This window comes from Ricinus communis, chromosome 7 (assembly GCF_019578655.1).
Source record: "Ricinus communis isolate WT05 ecotype wild-type chromosome 7, ASM1957865v1, whole genome shotgun sequence".
Classification (NCBI taxonomy): Eukaryota; Viridiplantae; Streptophyta; class Magnoliopsida; order Malpighiales; family Euphorbiaceae; genus Ricinus; species Ricinus communis.
The window spans coordinates 8310029-8335935 of record NC_063262.1 but is presented as its reverse complement, the minus strand read 5'-3'; the positions used below and the strand labels follow the sequence as shown (position 1 = coordinate 8335935).

General features: G+C 31.9%; 1 protein-coding gene across 1 annotated transcript; it reads right to left on the bottom strand.

The window, feature by feature from the left end:
- Positions 1-11581: 11581 nt before the first annotated feature.
- LOC8285137 (S-adenosyl-L-methionine:benzoic acid/salicylic acid carboxyl methyltransferase 3) lies at positions 11582-13986 on the bottom strand. Its single transcript, XM_048376413.1, has 4 exons — positions 13856-13986; positions 13268-13663; positions 12866-13120; positions 11582-12111 (listed from the first exon to the last, which is right to left on the bottom strand). Exons 1-4 carry the CDS (start codon positions 13928-13930, stop codon positions 11746-11748), a joined length of 1092 nt encoding a protein of 363 aa, XP_048232370.1. The 5' UTR covers positions 13931-13986; the 3' UTR covers positions 11582-11745.
- Between the last annotated feature and the right edge of the window lie 11921 nt (positions 13987-25907).

The window sequence follows — 25907 nt, the reverse complement described above, 5'->3', positions numbered from 1 at the left end:
CAATCACTTTTGTTATTTTGTCATATTTATTGATGATTATTCCCGCACTACTTTTTTAATTTTATTCAAAATTAGTATAATGCCAAAATTAAAATTTTCTGCTAAGATAATGGCACTGAATACATAAATAAAAGCTTTTCTGGTTTTTTCTCCACAAAGGAAATTTTACATCAAACCACCTGTATTTATACTCCCGAACAAAATGGGATTTCTGAAAGAAAAAATCGGCACCTTCTTGAATTCACAAGATCTCTCCTCTTTCAAAATAATATCCCACATGTCTTTTGGTCGGATGCCCTACTGACTGCTGCTTATCTCATCACCCGCTTAGCCAGCCCTAAACTCAAAAATCTCAGTCCTTTAGAAATTCTCAAAGGCAGAAAAATAGAGTTAGGAAATATTCGAGTTTTTGGTTGCACAGCCTTTGTCCATATTAGACGTCACCATAAACTCAACAAGAGTTCTGTCAAAACTGTGTTCATAGGATACTCCTCTGAAAAAAAAGGGTATAAATGTTACGACCCCTCCAATCACAAGTCCTATATCTCTCGAAATGTGTCATTTGATGAAAGCACCCCGTACTTCACAAATGACCCAACTACCAATCATGGGCCTCCTACTTTATTATTTCCATATGACTCTTTCTTTTTTGACAGCTCAATCCAGGACCTCCATCTAACAGGGAGCAAATCTCAGAGGCAACTACCGATGCCACTTCTTCAGGGGGAGAAAATGTCACTACCGAGACAACTCCTTCAATGGGAGAAAATGAGCCACAAGAAGAAGAAATTGCCTTATGAAGATCATCTCAACTAATCAGACATCCTGCCAGACTAAGGGACTATGTGTCCTATAAGGTGTCGTATCCAATCCAACACTTCATTAATTACACTTCAGTATCAAATCAATATAAGGCATACCTAGGAAATCTCACAACACACACTGAGCCCATATTCTTCTATAAAGCTAACTCTAATCCCAATTGGTGTAAAGCTATAAAGGAAGAACTTCAAGCCTTAGAAAAGAATGACACATGGGATATTATCACTCTGCCTTCAAATAAAAAACCTGTAGGGTGTAAATGGGTATATAAAATTAAATACAATTATAATGGTACCATTGAACGATATAAGGCTAGGTTAGTCGCAAAAGGATTCACTCAGACCTATGGGGTAGACTACCAGGAAACTTTTGCCCCTATAGCCAAAATGAGTACTGTTCGCATATTATTATCGGTTGCCACTAATTCAGGTTGGAGTTTATTTCAAATGGACGTAAAAAAATGCCTTTCTTCAAGGATCCCTAGACAAAGAAATCTACATGATCCTTCCTCCGGGTCACAAGTCCTCTTCATATCACTCTTTGGTATGTAAACTCAAAAAGGCTATCTATGGATTAAAGCAATCTCCAAGAGCATGGTATGCCTAGCTGAGCCATTTTTTGTTGAATATCAGTTTTAATAAGTGTGCTTCTGATTCTTCTATGTTTGTAAAACACACTCACACTTCCACTATTATTATCCTCGTTTATGTCGATGACATTATTATAACTGGTAACAATAATGAGGAAATTGAAAAGGTTAAGCTAAAACTAAAAGGAGAATTTGATATCAAAGATTTAGGTCAACTATCATACTTCCTTGGGATAGAAATAGCCAAATCACATAAAGGCCTATATCTGTCTTAAAGAAATTATATTCTTGACCTATTGAAAGAAACAGGAAAAATAGGGGTCAAACCAATAAATACCCCAATGGAGACTAAAGTCAAACTGAATTTGGAAGATGGCGAATCATTAGACAACACATGAAATTATCAGCGTCTAGTAGGAAAACTAATATATCTAACTGTCACTAAACCTGATATTTCCTACGCTGTAAGTATGGTAAGCTAGTTTATGCATGCTCCCCGCACCAGTCATCTGGACGCTATCAACAGAATCCTCAGATATCTCAAGGGCACTCCAGGTCAAGGTATTTGGACGAAAAATAACAACAATGCTAATACCATAGTTGGTTTTTCTAATGCAGATTGGGCTGGAAACTGTGACAGAAAATTGACTTCTAGGTTCTGCATCTTCGTGGGAGGAAACTTAGTAGCTTGGAAAAGCAAAAAGCAAATTGTGACCGCAAGATCAAGTGCAGAAGCAGAATATCGAGCAATGGCATCAACAGCCAGCGAGCTCATTTGGATCAAACAAGTGCTTACCAACATGAAAATAGGATGCAAAGGCCCAATGAAAATGTACTGCGATAATCAAGCAGCCAGACACATTGCATCGAATCCTATCTTTCATGAACGAACCAAACACATTGAAGTGGACTGTCATTTCATAAGAGAAAAAGTCCAGTATGGGAAAATTGAAACTCCATTCATTAGGAGCCATGAACAACTAGCAGATATCTTTACAAAGGCTCTAGACAAATTAAATCATCAAAGCCTCCTTAGCAAAATGGATTCTATCAATTTGTTTGAACCCATCTTGAGGAACTAAAACAAAATCAAGTTAGTAAGGACCAATAGTCTGGGTTCTATCAATTTGTTCGAACCCATCTTGAGCGTGAGTATTGAGGAACTAAAACAAAATTAAGTTAGTAAGGACCAATAGTCAAGGACTGTTGGTCAAGGCCTCAGTACAGAACATCATAGGCCAGAAATCAGGGAACAGGAGCAACCTTTCTTCCCTAACGAAGAAAGGTCGCTTCAACCTTTCCCAAGCTAGAAAAGGACGTTGACATAGAGCATAAGAAAGCTACTAATAGCAAGAGGACCGTTACTCTTAGTAACTTGTATATAATAGAACATTTATACTCATATAATCTCAGAATTCTATTTTGTATATTCATCACAGATTAATAAAGTAACAAATACAGTTTTCTACAAACCATCCTTGCTAGATGGTTCTTTACTTTTTCTTTTTATAATTGTCCATACCATATGCTTTTTTAATATCAGTTTGTAAGAACAATATTTTAAATGTGTGGTAACATCTCTTTGAAATTGGGCATAATAAGTTTTTTTAACATGCTTGGTGAACTTATGCTAGATATATAAATCTTTCCATAGTTACTTTCCAACTTCCCAAAAACCTAAATAAGTAAAATATAAATATTACTTAATTTATTATTTTCTTAAAAGTAAAAGTTTATTTTCTCAGATTTGGTCTAATACACAAGTCGTTTTTGTGTTTTTTATTACATTAGAACCCTCTTAAATTTTAATAAAATTAATTACTTTTCTCTTATGTGTTAGTTTAAGAACTAAATTGATAATTTAAAATTATAATTTAATCTTTAAAATTATCATCCAGTATCAAACTAGTTCAAAATTAATTTTATTATTAAATTAGAGCAAAAATTTATTTATAACACAAGTTCATTTTAACGTCTAACCAAAATAATAATTTTTAACTATTTATTTTATTTAAAAATTTTAAATAAAATTAAATAGTAATTTAATAATATTATCCAAAAATAAATATCTTTTAATACGTTTAAATTTTTTAGAATTAAATTATACTAAAAAAATAAAAAATTAAAACAAGTAAAAGAATATTAATTGATTATTTTTGTTAGACATTTAAAGTAACTTATTTTAAAAATAAAATTTTACTCTATTTTGATAAAAAGAAGTTCAATATTCAATGAGTTTGATACTTGATAATAAGTTTAAGTACTATATTGTAATTTCAATTACGAGTTTAGTATTTAACAAATACTGAAAGAGATAATAGCTAGTTTTAATAAAACTCAAAGGGATGTTAATATAATAAAAAGAACATAATAAATTACTTATATATCAGACCAAATGTTAGGGATAAGTATTTAAAGCTAAAATAATTCTTTTTAAAAATCTAATAATTAAAAACTAGGCTAGATTTGTTTTACTAGGTATTATTTGGATTATAAGATCTTTTCACAATTCAAATAATTAATTTTAGTCAAAGGTAAATCACTCAAATTACTTAGAGTTTCTTTTAAGCTCATATAAGAATATCAAGATCAATTACAGCCTATTTTCATAGTCACATCAATTAACTAAGTTTCTAAGCTTTACAAGTATATGAGCTGATAAATCATACAACTTTCGTTGTCTTTAATTTACCCAAATACATATATTTAATCAGACCTAAAATTAAATACAAAAACAAGTAAAAGTTCAACTCTTAACATGTATTCTCCAATTTTAAACATTTAAAGGAAAAAAAAACTAAAAAAAGGCACCGGTAATCTCATACAACATGGTTCATTATGGATCAATAATTGTAAGGTGATCATGGTCATATTTTATTAGTTATAGACAGTATTATATTGATAAATTATTGAGTGTCTTCTCCTAACATGCCATATCATTGAAGATTGCCCTCAACTTATAAAAAATCTCATCCATAAGATGTGCAAACCGTCAGTTCAATTTCGAATTGAACTAAAATATAAAAATAATTTAAATTGAAATTGTACTCAACTAAATTAAAAAAATTTAGTTCGTTTTGATTTGGTTCAGTTCGAATAATCTGTTATGTAATTTATATCTCTATAATATGATAAGAAATGAACAATGTGTTGGTGTTGAGATGTGTCTAATTTATCACGATTCAATATCTAGTTGTGCATATCTTTTCCCTTTTATTCTCTATTTTCTTTCTATTTTTCAATATCCTACTTGCCATTTCTTCCCTTTTTTTATATATTTCTGTTGAAAACAGTAAGAAGGAAAACATGGCCTCAGACACTGTACAGGCAGAAAAGCCTGTGCAGGGTTACTCATCACAGGCCTTAAGAAAAGGGAACAACCATCTCTGTAACAGGAAAAGGCCACTTTAACCTTCCTTAAAGAAGAAAGGGACGTTGGATAGAGATATCAAGGTAGCCAAGTGTATAGATTAGGCTACCGTTGTATATGTGTATATAAATACCAAAACAATCAAATTGTAAAGATCATAATCAATAATATTCATAATATATTCAATTCATCATCTCTAAAAATCAACATCGTATCAGAGCAGGTTTAACCTGTACTCATCATCTACCCAGTCTTTTTGTTTCCCTTCTTTTTCAACCCAGCCATGTCTCAAAACGACAAGTTAACCAACATTAGAGTAAAAGAAATTCCAACTACTTTGAATGGTCGGAATCAGTGTATATTGGCCTCAGCGGTAGAAGAAACCTAGGGTTCATCACTAGAACTAAACAAAAACCAAAACTAGAAAGGCCAGAGGCCCCAATGGAGGAAGAGTTAGAAAAAATGGAGGAGTGGCAAACGACTGACCATTTGGTTATGTTAATGATCATCAACACTATGGAAACACAAATTTTCCGACTTTGCATTTTAATGAAGTCATCAAAAGCTATCTGGGAAAAAATGAAGGGATTATACGGCCATCAACAGAACTATGCTCACATATTCAGACTCAAACAGGAATTATCACAAATCACATAGGGAACAAAAAGTTCCTTAGAATATGCAACAGAAATTCTAATAAAATGGGAAGAGTTGCAGAATTACCTTCCGCCGTCAAACAACCTAGAAGAAATACAGAGAAGAGTGGAGCAGGACCTCATTTATACCTACCTGGGAGGTCTACACTCCAACTACGAAAGCTTGAGATCACAGATTCTCCTGTCATCTGAGCTCCCCAAAATGGACGTTGTAATAGCGAATATTCAGCGTGAGGAAATGAGAAAAAGCACCATGAACTTAGTCCCTGACATCACAGACAACCGAGCCTACACCATTCGACAAGAAAAAGCCCGTCAAAGGGGAGGACCGAGCGCCATCGAACAATATGACCACTGCAAAAAGCAGGGCCGCCATTATGATGGCTGCTGGCACCTCTACCCTCAGCTAAGGCCATCTCGGAGGTGGGAGGGCTCTGGAGGCGTGAAGAAAGGGGGGAGAGGAGAGAAAAGGGTTGCGGCTAAAGAAGAGAAACCCCTAATGAAGGGATGAATGCGGTAAACAGTGGGAGTGGGTCGAGTTATATGACGGGGTAAGGTTAGTGAGGAAAGGGTCGGGTGTTTATAATGGGTCTGAAAGTTATGAGCAAACCCGACCCGACTCCATGACCTGACCCACCTTTATAGCGATCCGACCCGACTCCGACTTGAATTTCAGCCGGCTCCAATCCTGACCCGACCCAACCCAGACATGGATCCAACCCGACAGTATCATTCCAACTCAACTAATTACTATTTCAAATCTAAGCTCTGGTTCAACACCAACAACCTAGTGGGTCAGGTTCAGTATCTAATTCATTTAATTATGTACCAAAATATTTTTAAAAATGTCACAATGATTGGATTATTGATTCTGGTGCCTCTGATCACATGACATGGGACTCAATAAAATGGTAAAGTTTCTATCCCGCTAAAAATTCTCAACATGTGACAGTCGCCAACGAGAACAAAACTCCAATTCAGGGTAGTGGCACCACTACATTACTTAACAAACCCTTAAAAAATGTCTTGCTTCTCCCTGACTTCAAATATAATTTATTGTCAGTTGGTCAAATAACTAATGTTTTAAACTGCAATGTTATTCTTTTACCATCTTCAGTAATGTTTCAGGATCAAACTACAGGGAAGACGATTGGTGAAGGATACTATGACAATGGTCTATACTATCTCAAGGACTCCACCAATCACTGTTTTATGTCCACAAGAGCAGTCAATCAAGGCATGCTAATGCACTTGCGTTTTGGGCATCCGTCCGACCCCGTCTTAAATAAATTATTTTGTTACAATTTAAATTCCAGTCAGTGTGATACTTGTAAATTTTCTAAACACACTCGTCTTCCTTTCTCTCTCTCTCCTCTCGTGTGTCTGTAAAAAGATTTTAATTAATTCACTCTGATGTTTGGGGACCTGCTCCCATTACATCTTATAATCATTTTCGGTATTTTGTCACCTTTATTGATGATTATACTCGTACCACTTGGGTCTATTTATTAAAAAGAAAAAAATGAAGTCTTTATATGTTTTCAAGAATTTTTTAACTTTATCAAAACTCAATATACCGAAAGCATCAAAATTTTTCGTTCTGACGATGGTACAGAATATATAAACCAAAACTTTGCAGACTTTTTTAAAAAGGAAGACATACTTCATTAAACTACCTGCGTTAATAGCCCAGAACAAAATGGGGTTTCCGAAAGGAGAAATAGACATCTCCTTGAAGTCACTCGCATACTACTTTTTCAACATAATGTACTCTCTACCTTCTGGTCTGATGCTCTCCTCACTGCCACATACCTTATCAACCGATTACCCAATGCCAAATTAAAAAATCTCAGTCCTTTAGAAATTCTCAAAGGCAGAAAAATAGAGTTAGGGCACATTCGAGTTTTCGGCTGCACCGCCTTTGTTCACATTAAGAGACTTCATAAATTTGATAAAAGCTCCACCATATTTTTAGGTTACTCCATAGGAAAAAAGGATAATCCCTTCAAGGGGAGAGAATACCACAAGCAGCGAAGCTCCTTAGAAAGAAATTGCCTTAAGAAGATCCATTTGAACAACTAGGCCTCCCATCAAGTTAAGGGATTATGTATCCCATAAGGTATCGTACCCAATTCAAAAATTCATTACTTACGATCACATGTTACATCAATATCAAGCCTATCTAGGAAAAATCACGGCATACACAGAACCCACATCTTTTTATGATGCCAACACTAACCCAAAATGGTGTAAGGCTCTGGAGGAAGAACTATCTACCCTAGAAAAAAATAACACTTAGGAAATTGTTCCCCTACCACCAAATAAAAAAACTGTAGGGTGTAAATGGGTATACAAAATTAAATTTAATTGTGATGGATCGATCGAGCGATATAAGGCTAGATTAGTAGCTAAAGGGTTTACATAAACCTATGGCGTCGATTACTAAGAAACCTTTGCACCAGTAGCAAAAATGAATACTGTTCGCATTTTATTATCTATTGCCACTAACTCAGGATGGAGTCTGTTTCAAATGGATGTCAAAAACGCTTTTCTCCAAAGGACTCTAGTAGAAGAAGTCTATATAACTCTTCCTCCAGGCCACAAGTCCACATCAAATTTGATTGGCAAATGATAAATTTTAATTAGCTAATGGTATTGATTTTAATTGGAAAATAGTTAGAAAATTGATTAATTAAGTTAATCAAGTGTTCGGATTAAATTGACAATTAATTTTGAAATAAGGACCAAAAATATAATTATTTTAAATTGGAGTTTAAATGAAAATTTGTATGGTTGGTATTTTTGTAATTAAATGTATCGACAAGGGCATTTTAGTAATATTATATTTCAAAATAAGGGTAAATAAGTAATTCTATATTTTCAATAATTCTAATTGGGTCTAAATTAAATAGTTAGGTGCTTAATTGAAAAGCTAAAGAAAAGTTAAAAGGTTAATCGAAAATTTTTACAGGACAAAATTGTTAGTAATTAAAGAAGTTGAGGGACTAAATGTTACTATATCAACCACCGCCTACTTTAAAGATCCCTCCTGAAACATTTTTCAAATATAAAAAAAGGTTAGTATCGTCCCACGAATTAGTAAATTAGAGGAAGAGCTCATTTGTACAGAATAACAAAAAAAGACAAACCAATCTTCATAAATTTTATCGTGAATGTGAAATATTTATATTATACAAAAAGTAATTATTAAAATTATTATATAAATAAAAATGCGAGAGGGAGAAAAAAGATGCAAAGAAGAAAAGTTCAAGGCTAAATGCCGATAAATAAGAAAAGAAAAGAAAGAGAAGAAGAAGATGGCGTCGGGGTCGCTGAAGAAGAGAGATAGAGGAGGAAGGATAGGAGGCTTGGTGCCGGGCGTGGCATGTGGCGATAGAAGGAGAAAAAAAAGAAAGAAAAAGTGGGGTATCGTATTCGATGCTGATGGTCGATCTTGAAATGACTGGTGAGTTGAGGGTTTTCTTTTGGGAGTATCAGTGTCGGTTTTGGTGGCTAGAGAAAGGAGTTCCGGTGAGGTGAAGGCAACCAAAATTTCGAGCTTTTTCGGTGAGCTTTAGCTGATCGGAGGACATATCAAAACTCTCCTCAGCTTAAGATTTCCAATGGCACCAGTTTCGTGGCGATCAGACTCAGTTTGAAAATTAACAGTCGAGAGCGTCCGTAAATTTTTCTGGATGATCGGGGGTCGGATCGAAAGGTCAGAAGCTGGGATCGTCATCGGCGCGTTGTCTCGAGTCCATAGGCGCGTTCGGATCGTCGATCGGACTCCGGCAGCTGGAGGCGAGTCGACCGAGTGATCAGGCTTCTCGATAATTCTCTAGTCGTTGATTTTAAAATTATGTGTTTATTGAATTGTGTTGAGCATTAAAAAGGTATTGTAAGTTAAAATAATTAATTATCGGACCGTCTGCCATTAGTCGTTATTTGTGATATGTGGCGGAGTCGAAAAAATAATAAAGTCTTGGTGATCCCATTCCCGTTAAAATAATAAATTATTGAAAATTTGAAGTGTTTTCTCGGAGGTCCTAGACCCGTTATATGGGGGGTAGACGTCCGTGTTTAGGGGAAATTCTGCCGAATTTTTGATAGAATTTACCCGACTCGAAATTTTTAGACAATCAGTCCTAGGAGTCTAGATCTAGAGTTAATTGTCAAATGTTTTAATGTTATTGATTGAATTGTTTTCCATGATTAGATAATTCATCAGTTCGGCTCGCTCCACCCGAGGCATCAAGGCAGAGCTAGAAAGTCGTCGGTACTGTGAGTTAAAGTCATGTCTGTTTACATGTGTCATGCCAAGATTTTATGAAATAGTTTTGATTACATGATTTAATATTTTAATTATTTATTTATTCACTATTTATATATGTTTCATTTTCTGCATTATGATTTTATTAATTACGTGTTGAATTGGAATGGGACGGCAGTAGAACATGCCACCTGATGAGTTGCATCAGGACCGCATGCGCACCGGTAGAAATCTAAAACAAATAGTAAAAAGGGTAAATTTAAAAAGATAAATTTAGGACTTGCCCTGGTCGAGCATTGCTCTCTGGACTGAGTAGAGTGTGCTACCGGAGTAAAGGTCCATGTTCAAGCATTGCTCTCTGGGCGCCGGCTTATTTGGAAACTTAAGTGACCATACTGGACTTAAGGATCATGGTCGAGCTTTACTCTCTAGGCGCCAGTCTTATTGGTGTAAGAAAGCTGAAAGGCTAAGACTGTTAGTGATAATTAAGTGACCGAACTGGATTTAAGGACCCTGGTCGAGCTTCGCTCTCTAGCGTCTGTTCTGTTGGAATGAGAGAGTCGAGACTGTTAGTGATGGGGCTAGGGTTCTACTCAGGTACTCCCGTGGTATGAAATAAAATTTATTTTATTTTATTTTACAGAAGTATAGCATGACACGTATTTTATTTTAATTAAACAAATATTTTATTGAAGTTTTATATTTCGTTTTATATTTTATTTTAGGATATATGGTTTTAACTCATTCTCGAGACTGATAGTCTCAATTTCACTATTTTTCAGGTATGATTAGTTTTTTTGCAATTCTTTTTATCTAGCAGCCCGACTCCTTCATCCTCGGGTTAGATGAAATTGAATTCATTGTTTTGTTAACTTTTAAAATTTTAGATTCTCCGCAGTAAAAATTTTAGACTTATTAGTTTATAATTTATGTAAATTCAAGTCTTGCCTAATTATACTGGCAGACCGAATTAAATATGTAGAATTTGATGGTTAAGGTTAATTGTGAATCAGTGCTTTGGATTGAATCTGAATTTTAATTTGATTGAGTTAGTGAATAGTCAGGCTCATTACGGGATTCGGTGGCCTTACGCCTACCCATTCTCTAGTGCCGGTCACGGGCCCACAGATCGGATCGTAACAACTATGATGAAACAACTATCCTTCTTAATCTATAATCGATCTTTTTCGATAAAAAATGTCTATTTTAAATGAATTTGTTTTATTTTTATTTATTATATCCATTTAACTAAAATATAAACACATGACAGCACTTTAATTATGGATTGAAGTTAAGATTAAGTACAAGTGGATTGAAATTAACAACATTTTAATTATGTAAAAGAGAAAAAGAATAAAACTTGAAGTAAAGAATTCTATCATTTTATATGACATGTCACTTGTTTTAAAAAATTTAGTGCAGTCACGTTATTGAAACTGACAATTGTTGTAATTTCGGTTCCCTCTTTCATTTATAACTCCAAAAGAAAATTTTTATCATTTTGTAAAGTTAAAATTGTTTGTGATTTTAAATTTAATAATTATTTTAATTTTTATGTAAATAACAAACAATTTAAATACTAGAATTCACAAACATCATATATAAATGAAAAACTAATTATGATAAATTGCATAATAAAATCGAGATATTTTGGTTCTATTTTAGGAAACAAAAAGATAAACACCAGCAAGTATCTTATGAAAAAAGAAATAATTGAACCCAGTAGATTAACACATTAAGCATACAGCTGATAAAATTTAAAAAGTTTTATTAATCAAATAGGGGAAGGACATGATTAACATGTAAAAGAAACCCAAAGAACACACAGATGCAACTAAACACAAAGGTACCAAAAAGAAGACCAAATTCTCATAGGAGCGCAAGGGATTAGAAACATCCCAATGAGACTTGAAATACAATAAGAAGTTTCACACTAATGTAATGATAAGATGGTGTTCATCGCTCTAGTAGACTTGAAATTTCGCCATGATTTGAAATTTCAACAGGAGAGCATCATTCAATTATAAGATGGTGTTCATCACTCTTTTTTAATCACAGACACCATTAAATAAACAAATTCAGTTTTCTCCTTTGTCATGTAATCGTTCAGGATTGCCTTGTACCTATCAAAAACCTCATCCATAATAGCTTTGTCGAAACCAAAGTGGCTAATAAAAAGAGGCTCTATGACAGATCTTACATACTTTGCAACATTATATCCAGGATCTTTAAAAGCTTCAGAAATGTTAGGTTCATCGTGATAAGGGTTCCAATGTTGTTCAGAAATCTCTAACTCATCAATAAGGAAAGATCCATCCTTTTCAATTTCGGATATGACTTCAGACATGGATGGTGTAAAGAAAGGAACGTTGAAGGAGTCCAATTTTTCTTTATCTACCACTCCCTGCATCATAATCATAATTCATTTTCAGCATAAATAATTTTGGAATTAGCATCTTGGGAATAAGGTAGGTGTTATATGTCACAAAACCATATAAAAAGTGGAAAAATGAGACTATAAAGCAATTATTAATACTAAGAAAGATATGCAGATAAAACATATGAGATTTTAATTATTAAGCAACCAATAACTATATTATATTAGGATAAATATAAAAAAAAAGTACTATGTGATTTATTGGCATAAAATTGTATATAAAAATATACAATGTGATTTCATCATTAATAATTTTTAATATGTAATTTTTTCAAGAGAAATAAATATTTGATTATAAATTGTGACAAAAAAGTATCTCATTGTTAAAAAGTTTCATTGGCAGAGATTCAACAATCTTCACCCTGATCAGTAATCATTATCATGTTATCTGTATCTGATAATGTGAGTTTTAGAGTTTAATAACTCCTACTTTTGTTGTTTGATCATTTAATCACAGTTCAAAAAGTTATTGATTTGAAAAAATCAATTTGATTGTCAAATAATGAGCTTTAGATCTACGTTATCGAACATGGACAATATAATAATAATAGCTGATTGAGAGTAAAGATTGACAAATTATTGTATTTTAACGATGAAATAGTTTTTTTTATCAACATTTATAATCACATGCATCACTTTGTCTGAAAAAACACATACTAAAAATTGTTAGAAAATGAAATCACATTATAAGTTTTTCTATTTATCCCTATTATATTTATACCTCTAAAACTAATTGACTAAGAGCCATTGCCAATAGCTCCCATAAATAACAACCATCCTTGCTAGATGGGTCTTTACTTCTTCTTCCCATAATTTTCCATACCATACGCCCTTCTGACATCAATTCCTGAGAACGACACTTCAAAAATGTGGCAAAGTCTCTTTGAAATTGAGCATAATACGCTTTTAACACATTTGATGGACTTGTGCTAGACATATAAATCTTTCCATCGTTACTTTCCAAGTCTCCTGGAACCTAATAAGTGAAAATCAAAATATTATTCAATGCTTAATTTCTTAAAAGTAAATGTATATATTTTAATAGTTGAACTCTTAATATCCTGCATTACAAGTCATTCTAAATATAAAAACATGATTTAATACCGAGTTCAAGCAGTGCTACCTGAGAAAGCCAGTGGAGACTATTAAAAGAATAGGCGAATTGTACGCTGTTGTGAGGTAAGAGCCTACCATGGAAAGAACCAGGAACTCCATAAAAGAAACAAGGCCAAATGCTTTGTTCTTTCAACTTTTCTTGGAAACTTGGCAAAGACTTAAAGATAGTGTTGAAGTCATTGCTTGGGAGATCATTCAAGAACACATGATATTCTGGGGATTGATGACCCAGCTTTCTATAGTTCGTCTCTACTGCTTTGATGATTTCAGACACAGCAAATAGAGTGTTTGGCCCAGAAGAACAACCAAAATCTGCAATGGCTATACTCTCTGGGAAGCTGCTGCAACAGAGATTGGTCACGGCTTTCTCTATTATTGGCTTTGCCGTGAATATTACCTTTTGCTGAAAATTAATAAAACCTATCAAGTTTAAATTACTGATAACTTAAATAAATTATGTTCTCAATTTTCATGCAATAGATAATTAATTTATATTAGCTGTTCATGGAGCTAAAAGTATATTTTTTGTACATCAGTTTTCATGTTATTATTATTAATGTGCATGCATGTGAAATAAAGAGAGGTTTATTATTACCTGAAGCAAAGAGTTTTGAACATAGCTATTCTCTCCAGTTCCAGCATTCATGTGAAGCTCTCGAACTACTTCCATCTCTCTCTTTTCTGTGTTTGCCAGTTGCTGGGTTTGCTTCTATTTATAGAGACTTGCACTACGAATAATTCTTGTTTGAATTGCACTACGAATTAGGGTGCGTGACAATCTCATCAAAAATTAATTTCATTTTCTAATCCCAAAACAAATTACAAAATCACGTGCTAAAATAATTGGAAAAAGAAAATTTTTATAAAAAAAAAAAAGAAAGAAGAAAGAACCAAAAGTAGAATCTCGATAGATAAATATTTGGGAAGGTGACAGCAAACTGAAATTTTTCAATTACAGTAAAATCTCGAAAAATTAATATTTGATAAATTAATAATCTCAACTAAATAATAAATTTTTTCGGTTTCGACTTAAGTCAATGGGATAAAATAATAATTTCATAAAATTTATAAGATAATAATTTTTAAAAAGTTCCTTAAGGCCCATTGAAAATATAAAATAATAATTCATTAAATACATATAAAAATTACATATGTTATGTAAATTTAAAAATAAAGCACTTTCTAGATAACTTCTATTTTTTAATTTTATTCTTTCCTAAAATATATATCTATAGTTAATTGTTTCTTTTTTGCAAGTGAACTAAATTTAATTTCATCTTTAACTTTTTGCAAAACGTAAACCACATCTGGTATAATTTTCTCATGTTGAAGCAAGTAATTTTTCAAGGTTTCCACTTCAAGAAAGCCTCTTTTGGAAAAACATGTGGTAAAACATTATTATCATCTGAATCTTGATCCTCATTAGCTGGCATACTCACTACTCATTCAATAATTTCTTCATCTGTTGGTGATTTCATAAAACTTCATTTTCACTAGGATAATTCAAAATCTGTTCGATGTTCATAGCATTTCTATAGTGCGTAGTAGAAATAACTTCTACAAGTCCATGAATCCCTTCAACATCACCAATTTCTTGTTCTAGAGGCATTTATTCATCAAATCGAATTTTGCAATGTTTGACACAATTTGCAATAGTTGTCTTCACATCAATATTCCAAGCAGCATTAATAAAATTAATAGTATCTAGCACATTAATTTTTTTAGGATTTATTGCTCCCATCTTATAGCCTTCCAAAATACTAGAATAAAAACGACGCCGATAATAAACCTTAAGTGTTCGAATAATTCCAGCATCACATGGTTGAATTTTTAATGTTGTATTTGGAGGCAAAAAGAATAATTCAACATTTCTCAAGCCTTCAATAACCTTGGGATGGGCTGGGTAATTGTCTATGATAAGCAGCAAGTTTCTACCGGTCATTCTATTGTCAAACCAATGAACAAATTTTGAAAAGGTAATCCAGTCATCCATGCTTTCTTGTTGGCTCGATAATGACAATTAAGATTGCCAATATTCATATTTTTAAAGCATCTACGATTAGCAAACTTACCAATAATCTACAGAGATACTTTATCTGAACCATCCCCATTGCAACAACCAACAACAGTAAGTCTTTCCTTGTCATTTTTCCGTCCTTCTAATTACTTTGTAACTAGTGAATGATCAGCTTGCAAACGATAAAATAATCATGTTTCATCTATATTATAAATTTCCTTTCAATGAAACTTGTCCAATTTAGTTTGAATTTCACGTAAAGCATTTTCAATATTCTCCATGACAATTGAACTACTTTCACCGAACTTTTTATAAGACTTAACCCCATATCTCGCCTTGAACTGCTCTAACCAACCACTTGATAAGTTAAAGTTTGAATCTACATCACAATATTTTTCTATAGAAACTATTTTGCTTTAGTTTAAATCATTTTTTCGGTCATGTTCATTTTTTCTTAATATTGGAAAAACCATTGATACAATACATTTTCTAATTCGGGATATTGGGTTGATTTATGCCTTTTAATATTGCTATCTTTTATCTCTTTTAACAAATATTCTACTGACTTTTTGAGAGTATTTGATATTGTTTCTTGACTGAGAGAGATACCAAACTTTTGTGGAACCCATTGTTGCAAATCTTTTTAACTTGAAGAGGGATGCTCATTTTTGCACTCAGATAATGCTTTTAGCATCTCATCTATTAGTGTAGATTTTTTTACACCTTTCAAATGAGAAGTCATGGAGGAGAAGATATATATAAATTTTTATATTTTGATATATGAAATTAAAATGCATATTTCTATTTATAAACATTTTATTGTATACTTGAAACACTTCATAGTCTAATGTAAGTATATGCATGCATTGCATTTTAAACCACATTATTCCCAAAATTAGCTCTCGTACAATGTATCATTGTACATCATGTATCTAGAATATCAAATATTATTTCTAAATTCTTTAATTCCTTCATTAATTTTATATAAATTTAATAAAAATTAATATGCAAAATATTAACTATTCTTTAAAATAATAAATATTAATTTATCGATAAATTAATAAAATATTAATTTATTAATAAAATAATAATTTCTATAAGATAATAATTTTTTTATCCTAAAATTATTATTTTATAGAAATTACACTGTATTTGGAAAAAATATACATATTTGCAATTTATATTTAAAAGGACGTGATAGAAATAGTCCCTATCTTACACTGTCCATTCAACTTAAGCCTAGATGTCAAAGGCAATGGAAGTCTAGTCAGCATTATAGCTACTAAGTTTATGGATTTGATCGAAAACTAACTGCCAATAACTGACATTCAATCATTCATTCTCTTGATAATCAAATTCAAATACATTTTAATTATCATTAAATAGGAACCATGCATGACTTTGGGATACTCGTTAATATTCCTTGAGGTTTGTGCTCTTCAATGACGTCTTTATAATTACACATCAGCATAACTTGTCCTAAATTATGAAATCATATTAATTGATTTTTCCAAATCGGATATAATTAACCTTATATGTTAATTATAACACATTTTAAACTTAAAAAAAGATCTAAATCAAAATAAATTGAGAACCCAATAATCATAGCTTATAAACCAGATAATTTGAATCTAAATTATGAGCCGTACAATTGTTTTAAAAAATCTAAAATGGCCTAAATAATTATATGTAATAATCATTGTAAATTCAATTTACTTTAAAAATCGCAGTTAGCATTTCTTTTAGTTGTACAAAATTGGATAGCTAAATTACATTTTCTCACAAAGTAACATCTAGAGAAAGACAGTAACATTTATATATATATATATATATATATATATAATGAAGGGCAACACATCCGCAACTGATTAAAAAGAATTTATATTAAAGAACTCAATTTTCGTAAGAGTACAAATTATATGCACGTAAAATTTTTGCAATTTGTTAAACTTTATAAATTGAAGTGAAATAAACCTGATTTGCTATTAATTTTGATAAGTTCATTTTAGATTCTAGCTGAAATTTAATGTAATATTATTACTTGATTCTCGAATAACCTAATAATCTAACAGAACCGTCACTCAAATAAATGAGGTTTTTTTAAAAAAGTGTTTTAATTATGTTTTTCAATGATAAGAGTTGTATAATAAAGAATAGCTCCTTTGTTTCCACCAATCCCTTCATTCCATCCAACGCATCCAACGCATAGCTCCTTTGCTCTCAATGCTTCTATTTATAGAGCTTGAGGACCACTCATTTTGTTTTAATGGTTTCTATAGGCTATGTCGGCCAAGAAAAAGAATAAGAACTATAAATTATGCATGCATAATTATTTTGATTAAGCCACCATGCATCATAGAACCTGAGCAAAAAGTTATTCATGGACAAGGAGCACTGTTGCAGTTATGTGGAAATCATGACTATTGATGATTTTTATGGCCAGGAAATCATGACTATTGATGATAAGACGATAATGATGAGAATGAGAAGGCCGACAACGATGATGATGATGAGCAGAAACTGATACTCCATGTGAAATGGGAGTTTAAAGGAGAGCGGTCAAGAAAAAGAAAAAGAAAAAAAGAAATTAATACGTTGAATAATTTATTGATTTTTCTTAATTTGGGGAGTAAATAGAGAAAATTACAGTTAATTTTTTTTCCTTCTGACTTGTTCACTGTTACAAAGAGTATAAAGAGAGAAAGAATGTGAGGAAAGAGCAGCTGAATTGTAGAAGCCCTTTTATTTATTTTCAAAAAATATAAATAGTATTTTTAACATTTTATATTGAATTAACATTTATTTTAATAATTATTTATTATCTAAATTAGCGCATGAAATCACTCGTGTGCTTAGTGTCCAATAAGGACGCATAATGATCATTTTATTGATTGGGTCTAATTTTCAATTTGGAGTTAATTGAAACTTGCTTATAAGTTTAGGGGGGAAATTTGCCTCTTTAGACCCAAGAAAACAGAGGGTTGTATGAAAATAAACTTGTGGTGCATATTGAGGTTGCCAGATTTATGTAACTCACTCTACGGCTCTACCTTCTTTCCCAGGACTTGCTATTAAGAGCATGACTATTTTTTTGGATATGCATCATGTGGTTTTATTTTTTAGCAACTTGATTATATATTTTCGTTCTAGTTAAAAAGTTTCATGGTTATAAATAGTGACAAAAATAAATATTTTACAGTTAAATTTTTTTAATTTATAAGGATTCAACTGTCTTCACTCCAATAAGTTGTCATTATTATTTTGCTCATAATTGATAATATGGTTTAAAGCTTAAACAACTCAATTTCGTTATTTGATCGTCAGATAGTAATAAAAAATCCAATAATCTAATAAAATTGATATGACGGTCAAGCAACAAAATTAAATATTGTCACGATTTGTTTCTTTTTAGGAATTCTTTCACAAATACGCAAAAACAAGTTAAGTATATCATTTTTATTGTGAAAAAGTTTTTTTTTCCAAAAATATTAGAAGCTAAAACTTTATTTTAAAATACGTGGATATCTATTCCATTTCTAACTCTTTCAATACATCCATGTCTATTGTCTCAAAAACTCTCTCCATCTTTCCTTTTTTATGTTAGCCAAATTCTGCACTCTCATCCTTCTTCTTTGATTTATCTATTCATATTACTTTGATTTTGAAATGAAAGTTGATGTGTCTAAATTAATACTCGCAAATGCACGAACTATTTTTATAGTAAAGCGGTAAATTCACCTCGAGGTCGATCTTTCAATGTTGATCTCTCAATGAACTATGAGGCCACTTATTATATAGACTAATTATTAACACAAATAAATAAAAGTAAATTTAAATACTCTAAATCAATATTTTGAGAGAATATGATATTCATAAATAAAAGTAACCAAAAAATAAATAAATATGCAATACAAATGCTTATGATTTAAAACTATATGATGGAAATAGTATTTAGCCTAGCCAATTACTTAGTAATGCCATTGTTTTATCTTAAGCCTAGATCTAATGAATGAGATGATGATGTGCTTTTCCTTTAGCCATACAAACTAATGATGCAACTGAAGTTTCTTCTACTAATATAGATTGAAGCAAAGATGATGCCTCTAATACATTCAACCTAAATATTTTCATAATAATTACTATTGTTAAATTAAAATGATGGCTAACTAACAATAATAACTGAAATTAATAAAGATATGAAAGTAAAGATATCACTCATTAAATAAATAAATAACAAGATTCATACAAAAGTAAAAAGGCAAAATTAAACACTTATGAAAACTACCATAACATATCTAACCCAATAATTATGGTATTGATGACAAATTTAGTACTCGCGAATGTACAAACCGAACTTTACTATGGGCAAGTTCACTACGAGGTTGATCTCATAAGGAAGTGTAGAGCATATATTATAAAACCAACTATCACATAAAAAATAATAAAAATAAATCTAAACACTCTAAGCCAATATTTTGAGAATAGATTAATATTTATATAAGAGATTAAATAAACTAGAAAGTAAATATGTAAATAGAGTGATTAATGTAAACTATATGATAAAAAAGTACTTGGTCTAGCAATTACTTAGTAATCCCTTTATTTTTCCTTAAATCCAAATCTAATGAATGAGATGGTGATATGCCTTTTCTCTAAGTTACTCAAATTAATAATGTAATCTAAGTTCCTTATACCAACATAGATTAAAGTAAAAATGATGTTTATAATACATTTAACCTAAAGATTTAAATAATAAATATTATTATTAAATTGATGTGATAGTCAACTAACAATAATAGATGAAACTAATAGAGTTATGAAGGTAAAAAAATCATTCATTAAACTCATAAATAAAAAAGATTCATATAAAGTAAAAAGTTGAACTAAAAACTTATAAAAATTAGCCTAACATATTTAATTCAACGGTTATTGTAATTAAATAGAAAGACATAAAAATAAAGGTGAAAATTAAAGCTCCCTTAAAATCCAGAATTTTCTCAAGGTATGAAGATGATTGATCATCACTCTCCACTTATTGAAAAGCTTCTTAGATCTCCAAATACCCCCATATTTAAGCCTTTAATTATCTTTAAGTAAATAGTAACTTAAGAATTAACCTTTGAAAAATAATGAAGAACATTCATACTCAGCTTAAAGATATTACTCAAGAGAATCTCACTAATGCCGAACTTATGCTAACCCTGGAAAGCTTAAATCATAAAAATTTTCTTAAAAATATGTAAACTCAATCATAGTTAGTCAAAACATTCAAGCATCCTTCACATGTTTCACAACAAATAGCCTAACTTATTATCAATGAAGATAACTATGATGCACAGTCCAAATTATAATAAACTTATTTTAAAAGGCAAACCTTCATTCATAACAAGAGATCAATAAGCATTTATATTTTTTACTTGTTTTTCAAGCTTTTATATTTTTCTTCTTTTCTTTACACCCCTTGGACTTTTATCTTTATATTGGGGGACTATTTTCTTTCTTGAGATGTCAAGTCTTTTTATACAAATACAAACATGGATAATGAATGCACTTGGTTACTCAACAAAATATACATCAAGATTCTTGGCATACTCATAATTTTAATTGCCTTTATGCGAAAATTGATATTGGTCATGAAGATTCTCGGTTACTAAGCAACCAAAATAAACGGAGTAAATTATAAAACTTAAAGATTTAACTTGCCCATATCATATCTCACAAACTTAAGCAAGCCAATATAATAACAAAGAAATAATAAGCTAAATTATACACTTCTAAATATACCCATCTCAAATTTGCCAAACTACTTATTATGTCCATAAGGAAAAGATGAACACTTGATCATTTAAGTGCAAAAAGCTCATGAGTTCACATTTTTATATGTTTAAAAACTAATTCAAGAACTCAAGGGTCAACATAAAAGTATTCTTTCATTGATTCTTTATATAGAATAATGACAAAAACCTGAGTAGGAAAATTTAAAATTTTACAAAAATTAATCAAAAATTACTAAATACATGACACATCTAAATAAAATAAAATAATTATTCTAATTCTCCTCCTCTACACTTATTTTTGACATTACTCTCATGTCTTAAGCATATAGGCATAAACAAATAATGGAGAAAAAGATAGAATACTTCCTTGGTAAGTTGAAGTGCCACTTGGTTGCCATCGTACTCAAGTAATATCATCCCATAGGCACCTTAAATAATCTTAAAGAACCATCATTGATAAGTAACACATTAGTTAAAATAAAATACTAAAATTAAAACATAACCATAAAGTTATGCTTATAAAACAAATTCAGAAAAGAAATCCTAATTAGCTAGAATACATAGAAATCCTAAGGTAGCTAGATAGCTAAGTCCTAAAAATAGAATAATAAAATTCTTAATACAAAAACTAAAATTAATGATTAGGTGGGGATGATGGTGGTGATGGAGCATCAAAGTCAACTGATTCAAAATAGCAATCGAGCTTGTATGCTTGTCGGCGTTGGCTTCTCTCCACATTAGCCAAGCGAGAGTCAAATGCGTCGAACCTTTAGTTAAGGTTGGTGTTCATACTGTGTAGTTGATTCAATACTTGGTGTCAACCTTGATTGCCCCATTCTTCCCCTCTTCGTCCTTCATTATCTGATTTCTCCTCCCTCTCTTCTCTTTGTGGCTCGTCTCTAGCCTCACTGCTACTACCTCAACTTGATCCGTGCTTAAAAGTAATAGGACCACTACGTTAATTAACTAAATTAGATCTAATCAAAGCATTGATATCCAAATTTCCCATAAAGGGTAATTCCTCATATGGAGAGGACTCCGAATCAAAACTATAAAGATATATAGCCAAACCCGTAATGGTAATGTCCTAATCCAATACAGTTCTTAGGTCTAGCCGGTGTCTTTAGTAAACTTTGCATAATAAGAGATAGATTTATGGGTGTCTAAACACCATAAAAAATTGAGCTCTTGTTTAGTCACCTTATTTGTCTCTTTCCTACCGAATATGCCTCTGCACATAAATTTTGAAATAAGCAAATTACAATTATCATTAAAGACATTATTTGGCATGTTATTATTGACATCATGTTTGTCTTGACCCATGAGTTTCTTTCAAAATTTTCAATATCAAACTTATGATGTTGCTCATAAACACCTCCCTTCTTTAACCCAAAAGCTTACATAATAGTATTACAAGTAATAGTATAATTATGTCCAAATAATCTCACTTTAATCTCCTTGTTATTGGAAGGATCATATTGTAGAGTTATGAAAAACTCTTGGGTTAATTTACTATATGAGGGTAATGCTTTGGAAAAAAAACCTTCCATCCTAATCTATCCAAAAGGATCATCATTTTCTCAAAAATATTTAACTTAACTAAAGAAGGAGCATCCAAAAACTTACATGACATTTGCAATTTTAAGGCAAGACTAAGGAATCTATTACCCTCTTCATGTGTATGGATGTCAAAAGGAGGTCAACAAGTTACCATTAAACTTTATTCTTCTTCATGAGAGCTTAAAACTATTTCATTTCCCTTGTCTTTTCTTGTTCTCATTTTTGGTGCCAGTTTTGACGTTTGGATTAGGTGTAGTAGAGATTTTGAGATAGAAACTCTTAATAATTGAAAGAAGAGTTGAGGTTTTTGAACAGAGAAAAAGAATGAGGAGAGAAAAAATAGAAGGTGATGCTAATAGAAGAAGGTGATGTGAGAGAGAGAAAATGATGTATTTATATGGAAGGGTTTAGGGTTTATTAGTAGTGTGTTGAATTGAGATAAATAAATTTTATCACTAATATAATTGATATTAATTTATCTTTTTATTTTTCTCAAAAATAAATTCAAAAATAAAAAAAGTCCAATTTTAGGAAGTGGCAGCGCCTCCTACGCCTGGCGGCTCCTCCACGAGCTTGTGTGTGTGATAGTGCAGTTGTTGTGCACCTCGCAGCCCCGTCCGCATCTTGCTGCTCGTTCTCTTGCATGTGGTCCGCGACCACGCGGCTGGCCCTCGACCTCACAGTTGGCATGATTTGAATCGTTGGTGCCTTTTGTCTGCCTTCCTTGTGAGACTTGTTGCGCCTCGCGTTGCTTGCATCGAGCGGCCCGCACCTTGCGGCTACTTCACGACCTCAGGGAGGACGCTGTCCTCCCTTGCCTACTGCATTTGCCATGCTTGCGAGTGCTCCCGCGGCTCGTGGATGTTGCTGTTGCTACGAGCTTATGACTTTCCTGCGGTGCCTCTGCTACATGCTTGTTCTTGCGCTGCCGCAACATGGCTCATCCGAAAATCAACTTTTTTAAATTATTTTTAATTGATTTTTATATATCTTAGGGTTTATTAATTAGGTAGAAACATGTTAATTAAGTATTTATTCAAATTTTAATATTACATATACTTAATTAATTAAAAAAATAAAGAACTTTGGCAAATTTGAACTAAATTTTTAAATTTTATTAATAATTGAAAAAAAAAATTTTAACTAAAAATTTAAAATCTGAAGCCTAACTAAGATGACTTAATAAATTAAGGAAAATTTCTAAATCCTAAACTAATTATATTTCATTGGGCGTCCTCTCTCTCTTTTTGTTGTTGGTGGCGTGCCATCCTTTCTTGGGTATTCATGACCTCTTTTGGGCGTGATTGGCTCGAGCATGATGTACTCATACTTTTTTGGACGCCCCTGACCCTTTTTTGGATAGATAGTTATCACACTCACTTCCATACTCACTCTCACTATTTTTCTTCGAATCTTCTCCCCTCAAAGAAATTTCATCAATTAGATATTTCTCTTGATATTTTCTTTCAGATTTTTCAATTTTCATTATTTTCTCAAAAGTGAATGGCCTCTCCATTGATCTTAGGTAAGCTCTACGATAGGCATAAACGCAATGATTTCTTTGGACCTAAGCTTGTACTCCATTCTAAGTCTTCTCCTTGGGCGCCAATTTTTTAGAAAATCTAGGTGGAGGGAATGGTGTAGGTGTGGCCCCTTGAGCTCTTTCCTCATGCTTTGAAGGTCTTCTTGAACTAGATGGAATAGATGATGAAGGGAATGGTGTAGGTGCCCTTCTAATTTTTTTCAAATTTCCTAGAGGCGAGTCTTGAGCTTAGTGGCTTGAATTTTGGTGTAGAGTTATTTGGTGGTGGTGAAGGTGATGGAGAATTTACCTCCTCCTTGAAACTTCCTTGCCTAGAGTTCATGATATTAAGAGCTATGAGAAGAAAATAAATTCTAAAGTAGCTCTTAATGAAAATGGGGGGTTATGTAGTATTTTCCTTAATCCTAGTTTTTTTAGGATTAGGTTATTTCTAGTCTTTAGGAATTAAAATCCTTATTTCCTCTTTAATTGTTTGTCCTAATCCTACAAGACAACATATATCCTATTTCTATATAATTCTATATGTTTATAGCTATATAATTAAAAATTATGAAGCATATATTAAGAACAAATAATGTTCATGCAATACACAAAATTTAATGAACATTTAAAACACAATATTGACTAGTAAATTTAATGTTATCACATGAGGGTCCTCTTTTGTACTTGATGATCCATTTAGGTGCTAGGATTCTTAAATCCTTTTTAAGTTTCTAAAAATAAAAATAAGAATAGTTCTAATTAAACTTAAAATATAGAATAACAAAAATATTAAAAATATAATATACAAGTGTTAAATTTATTGTCTATAGCTAGACATTGTCGAGTTGAGCTCAAAATGGTAGTGCATCAATGCACTCGACTTCATGTCCATAAGCCATTCCTTCATAGTATGCCTTTAAACAATGATAATTTTACTTTGAATTGTTCCTGCGTCTTATTGTTGTGTAATTCCATCGCACCATGGGGGAATACCGTTACTAATTCGAAAAGGCCATTCCATCTTGATCTAAGTAAATTCTTGTTGTGTAACCTCTTGGTCCTTTCTCTATATGGTTTAGCATTCTCATATGCCTCACTACGCATTTCTGCCAGCTTGTTTAAGTGCAATAAGCGCTCTTCACCTGTCTTGGTTAAGTCCATATTGAGCTCTTTAATAGCTCAGTAGGCCTTATGTTCTAATTCGACTGGCAAATGGCAAGCTTTGCCATAAATTAATCTATAAGGACTCATTTCAATCGGTATCTTATATGCCGTGAGATATGCCTAAAGAGCATTGTTCAAGTGTACAGCCCAATTTTTTCTAGATGGGTGCACTGATTTCTCAAATACTGACTTAATTTACCTATTGCTTACTTCCACATGTCTTGATGTTTGTAGGTAATAGGGAGTTGCAACTCTATGAGTTACTTCATATTTCTTAAGTAAAGCACCAAATGCCTTGATGCAAAAATGAGTTTTCCCATTATTAATGATTATTGCTCTAGGTGTTCCAAACCTGCTAAAATTATTTTTTTTTATAAATTTGCATATAATATTAGCATCATTAGTTCGGGTAACAATTGCTTCTACCCATTTAGACATATAATCAACAGCAATAAGAATATATAACCATGTAGGACTGAGCATGGATCTCGGTGATTCCCGCCTGAACTGAATAACCGTAGCGAAAAATATCAGAACTGAAATAACAGAAACTGATCCGAAGTTTTTTACTATGACATTATAGTACTGGTTATTTAGTAAAAAC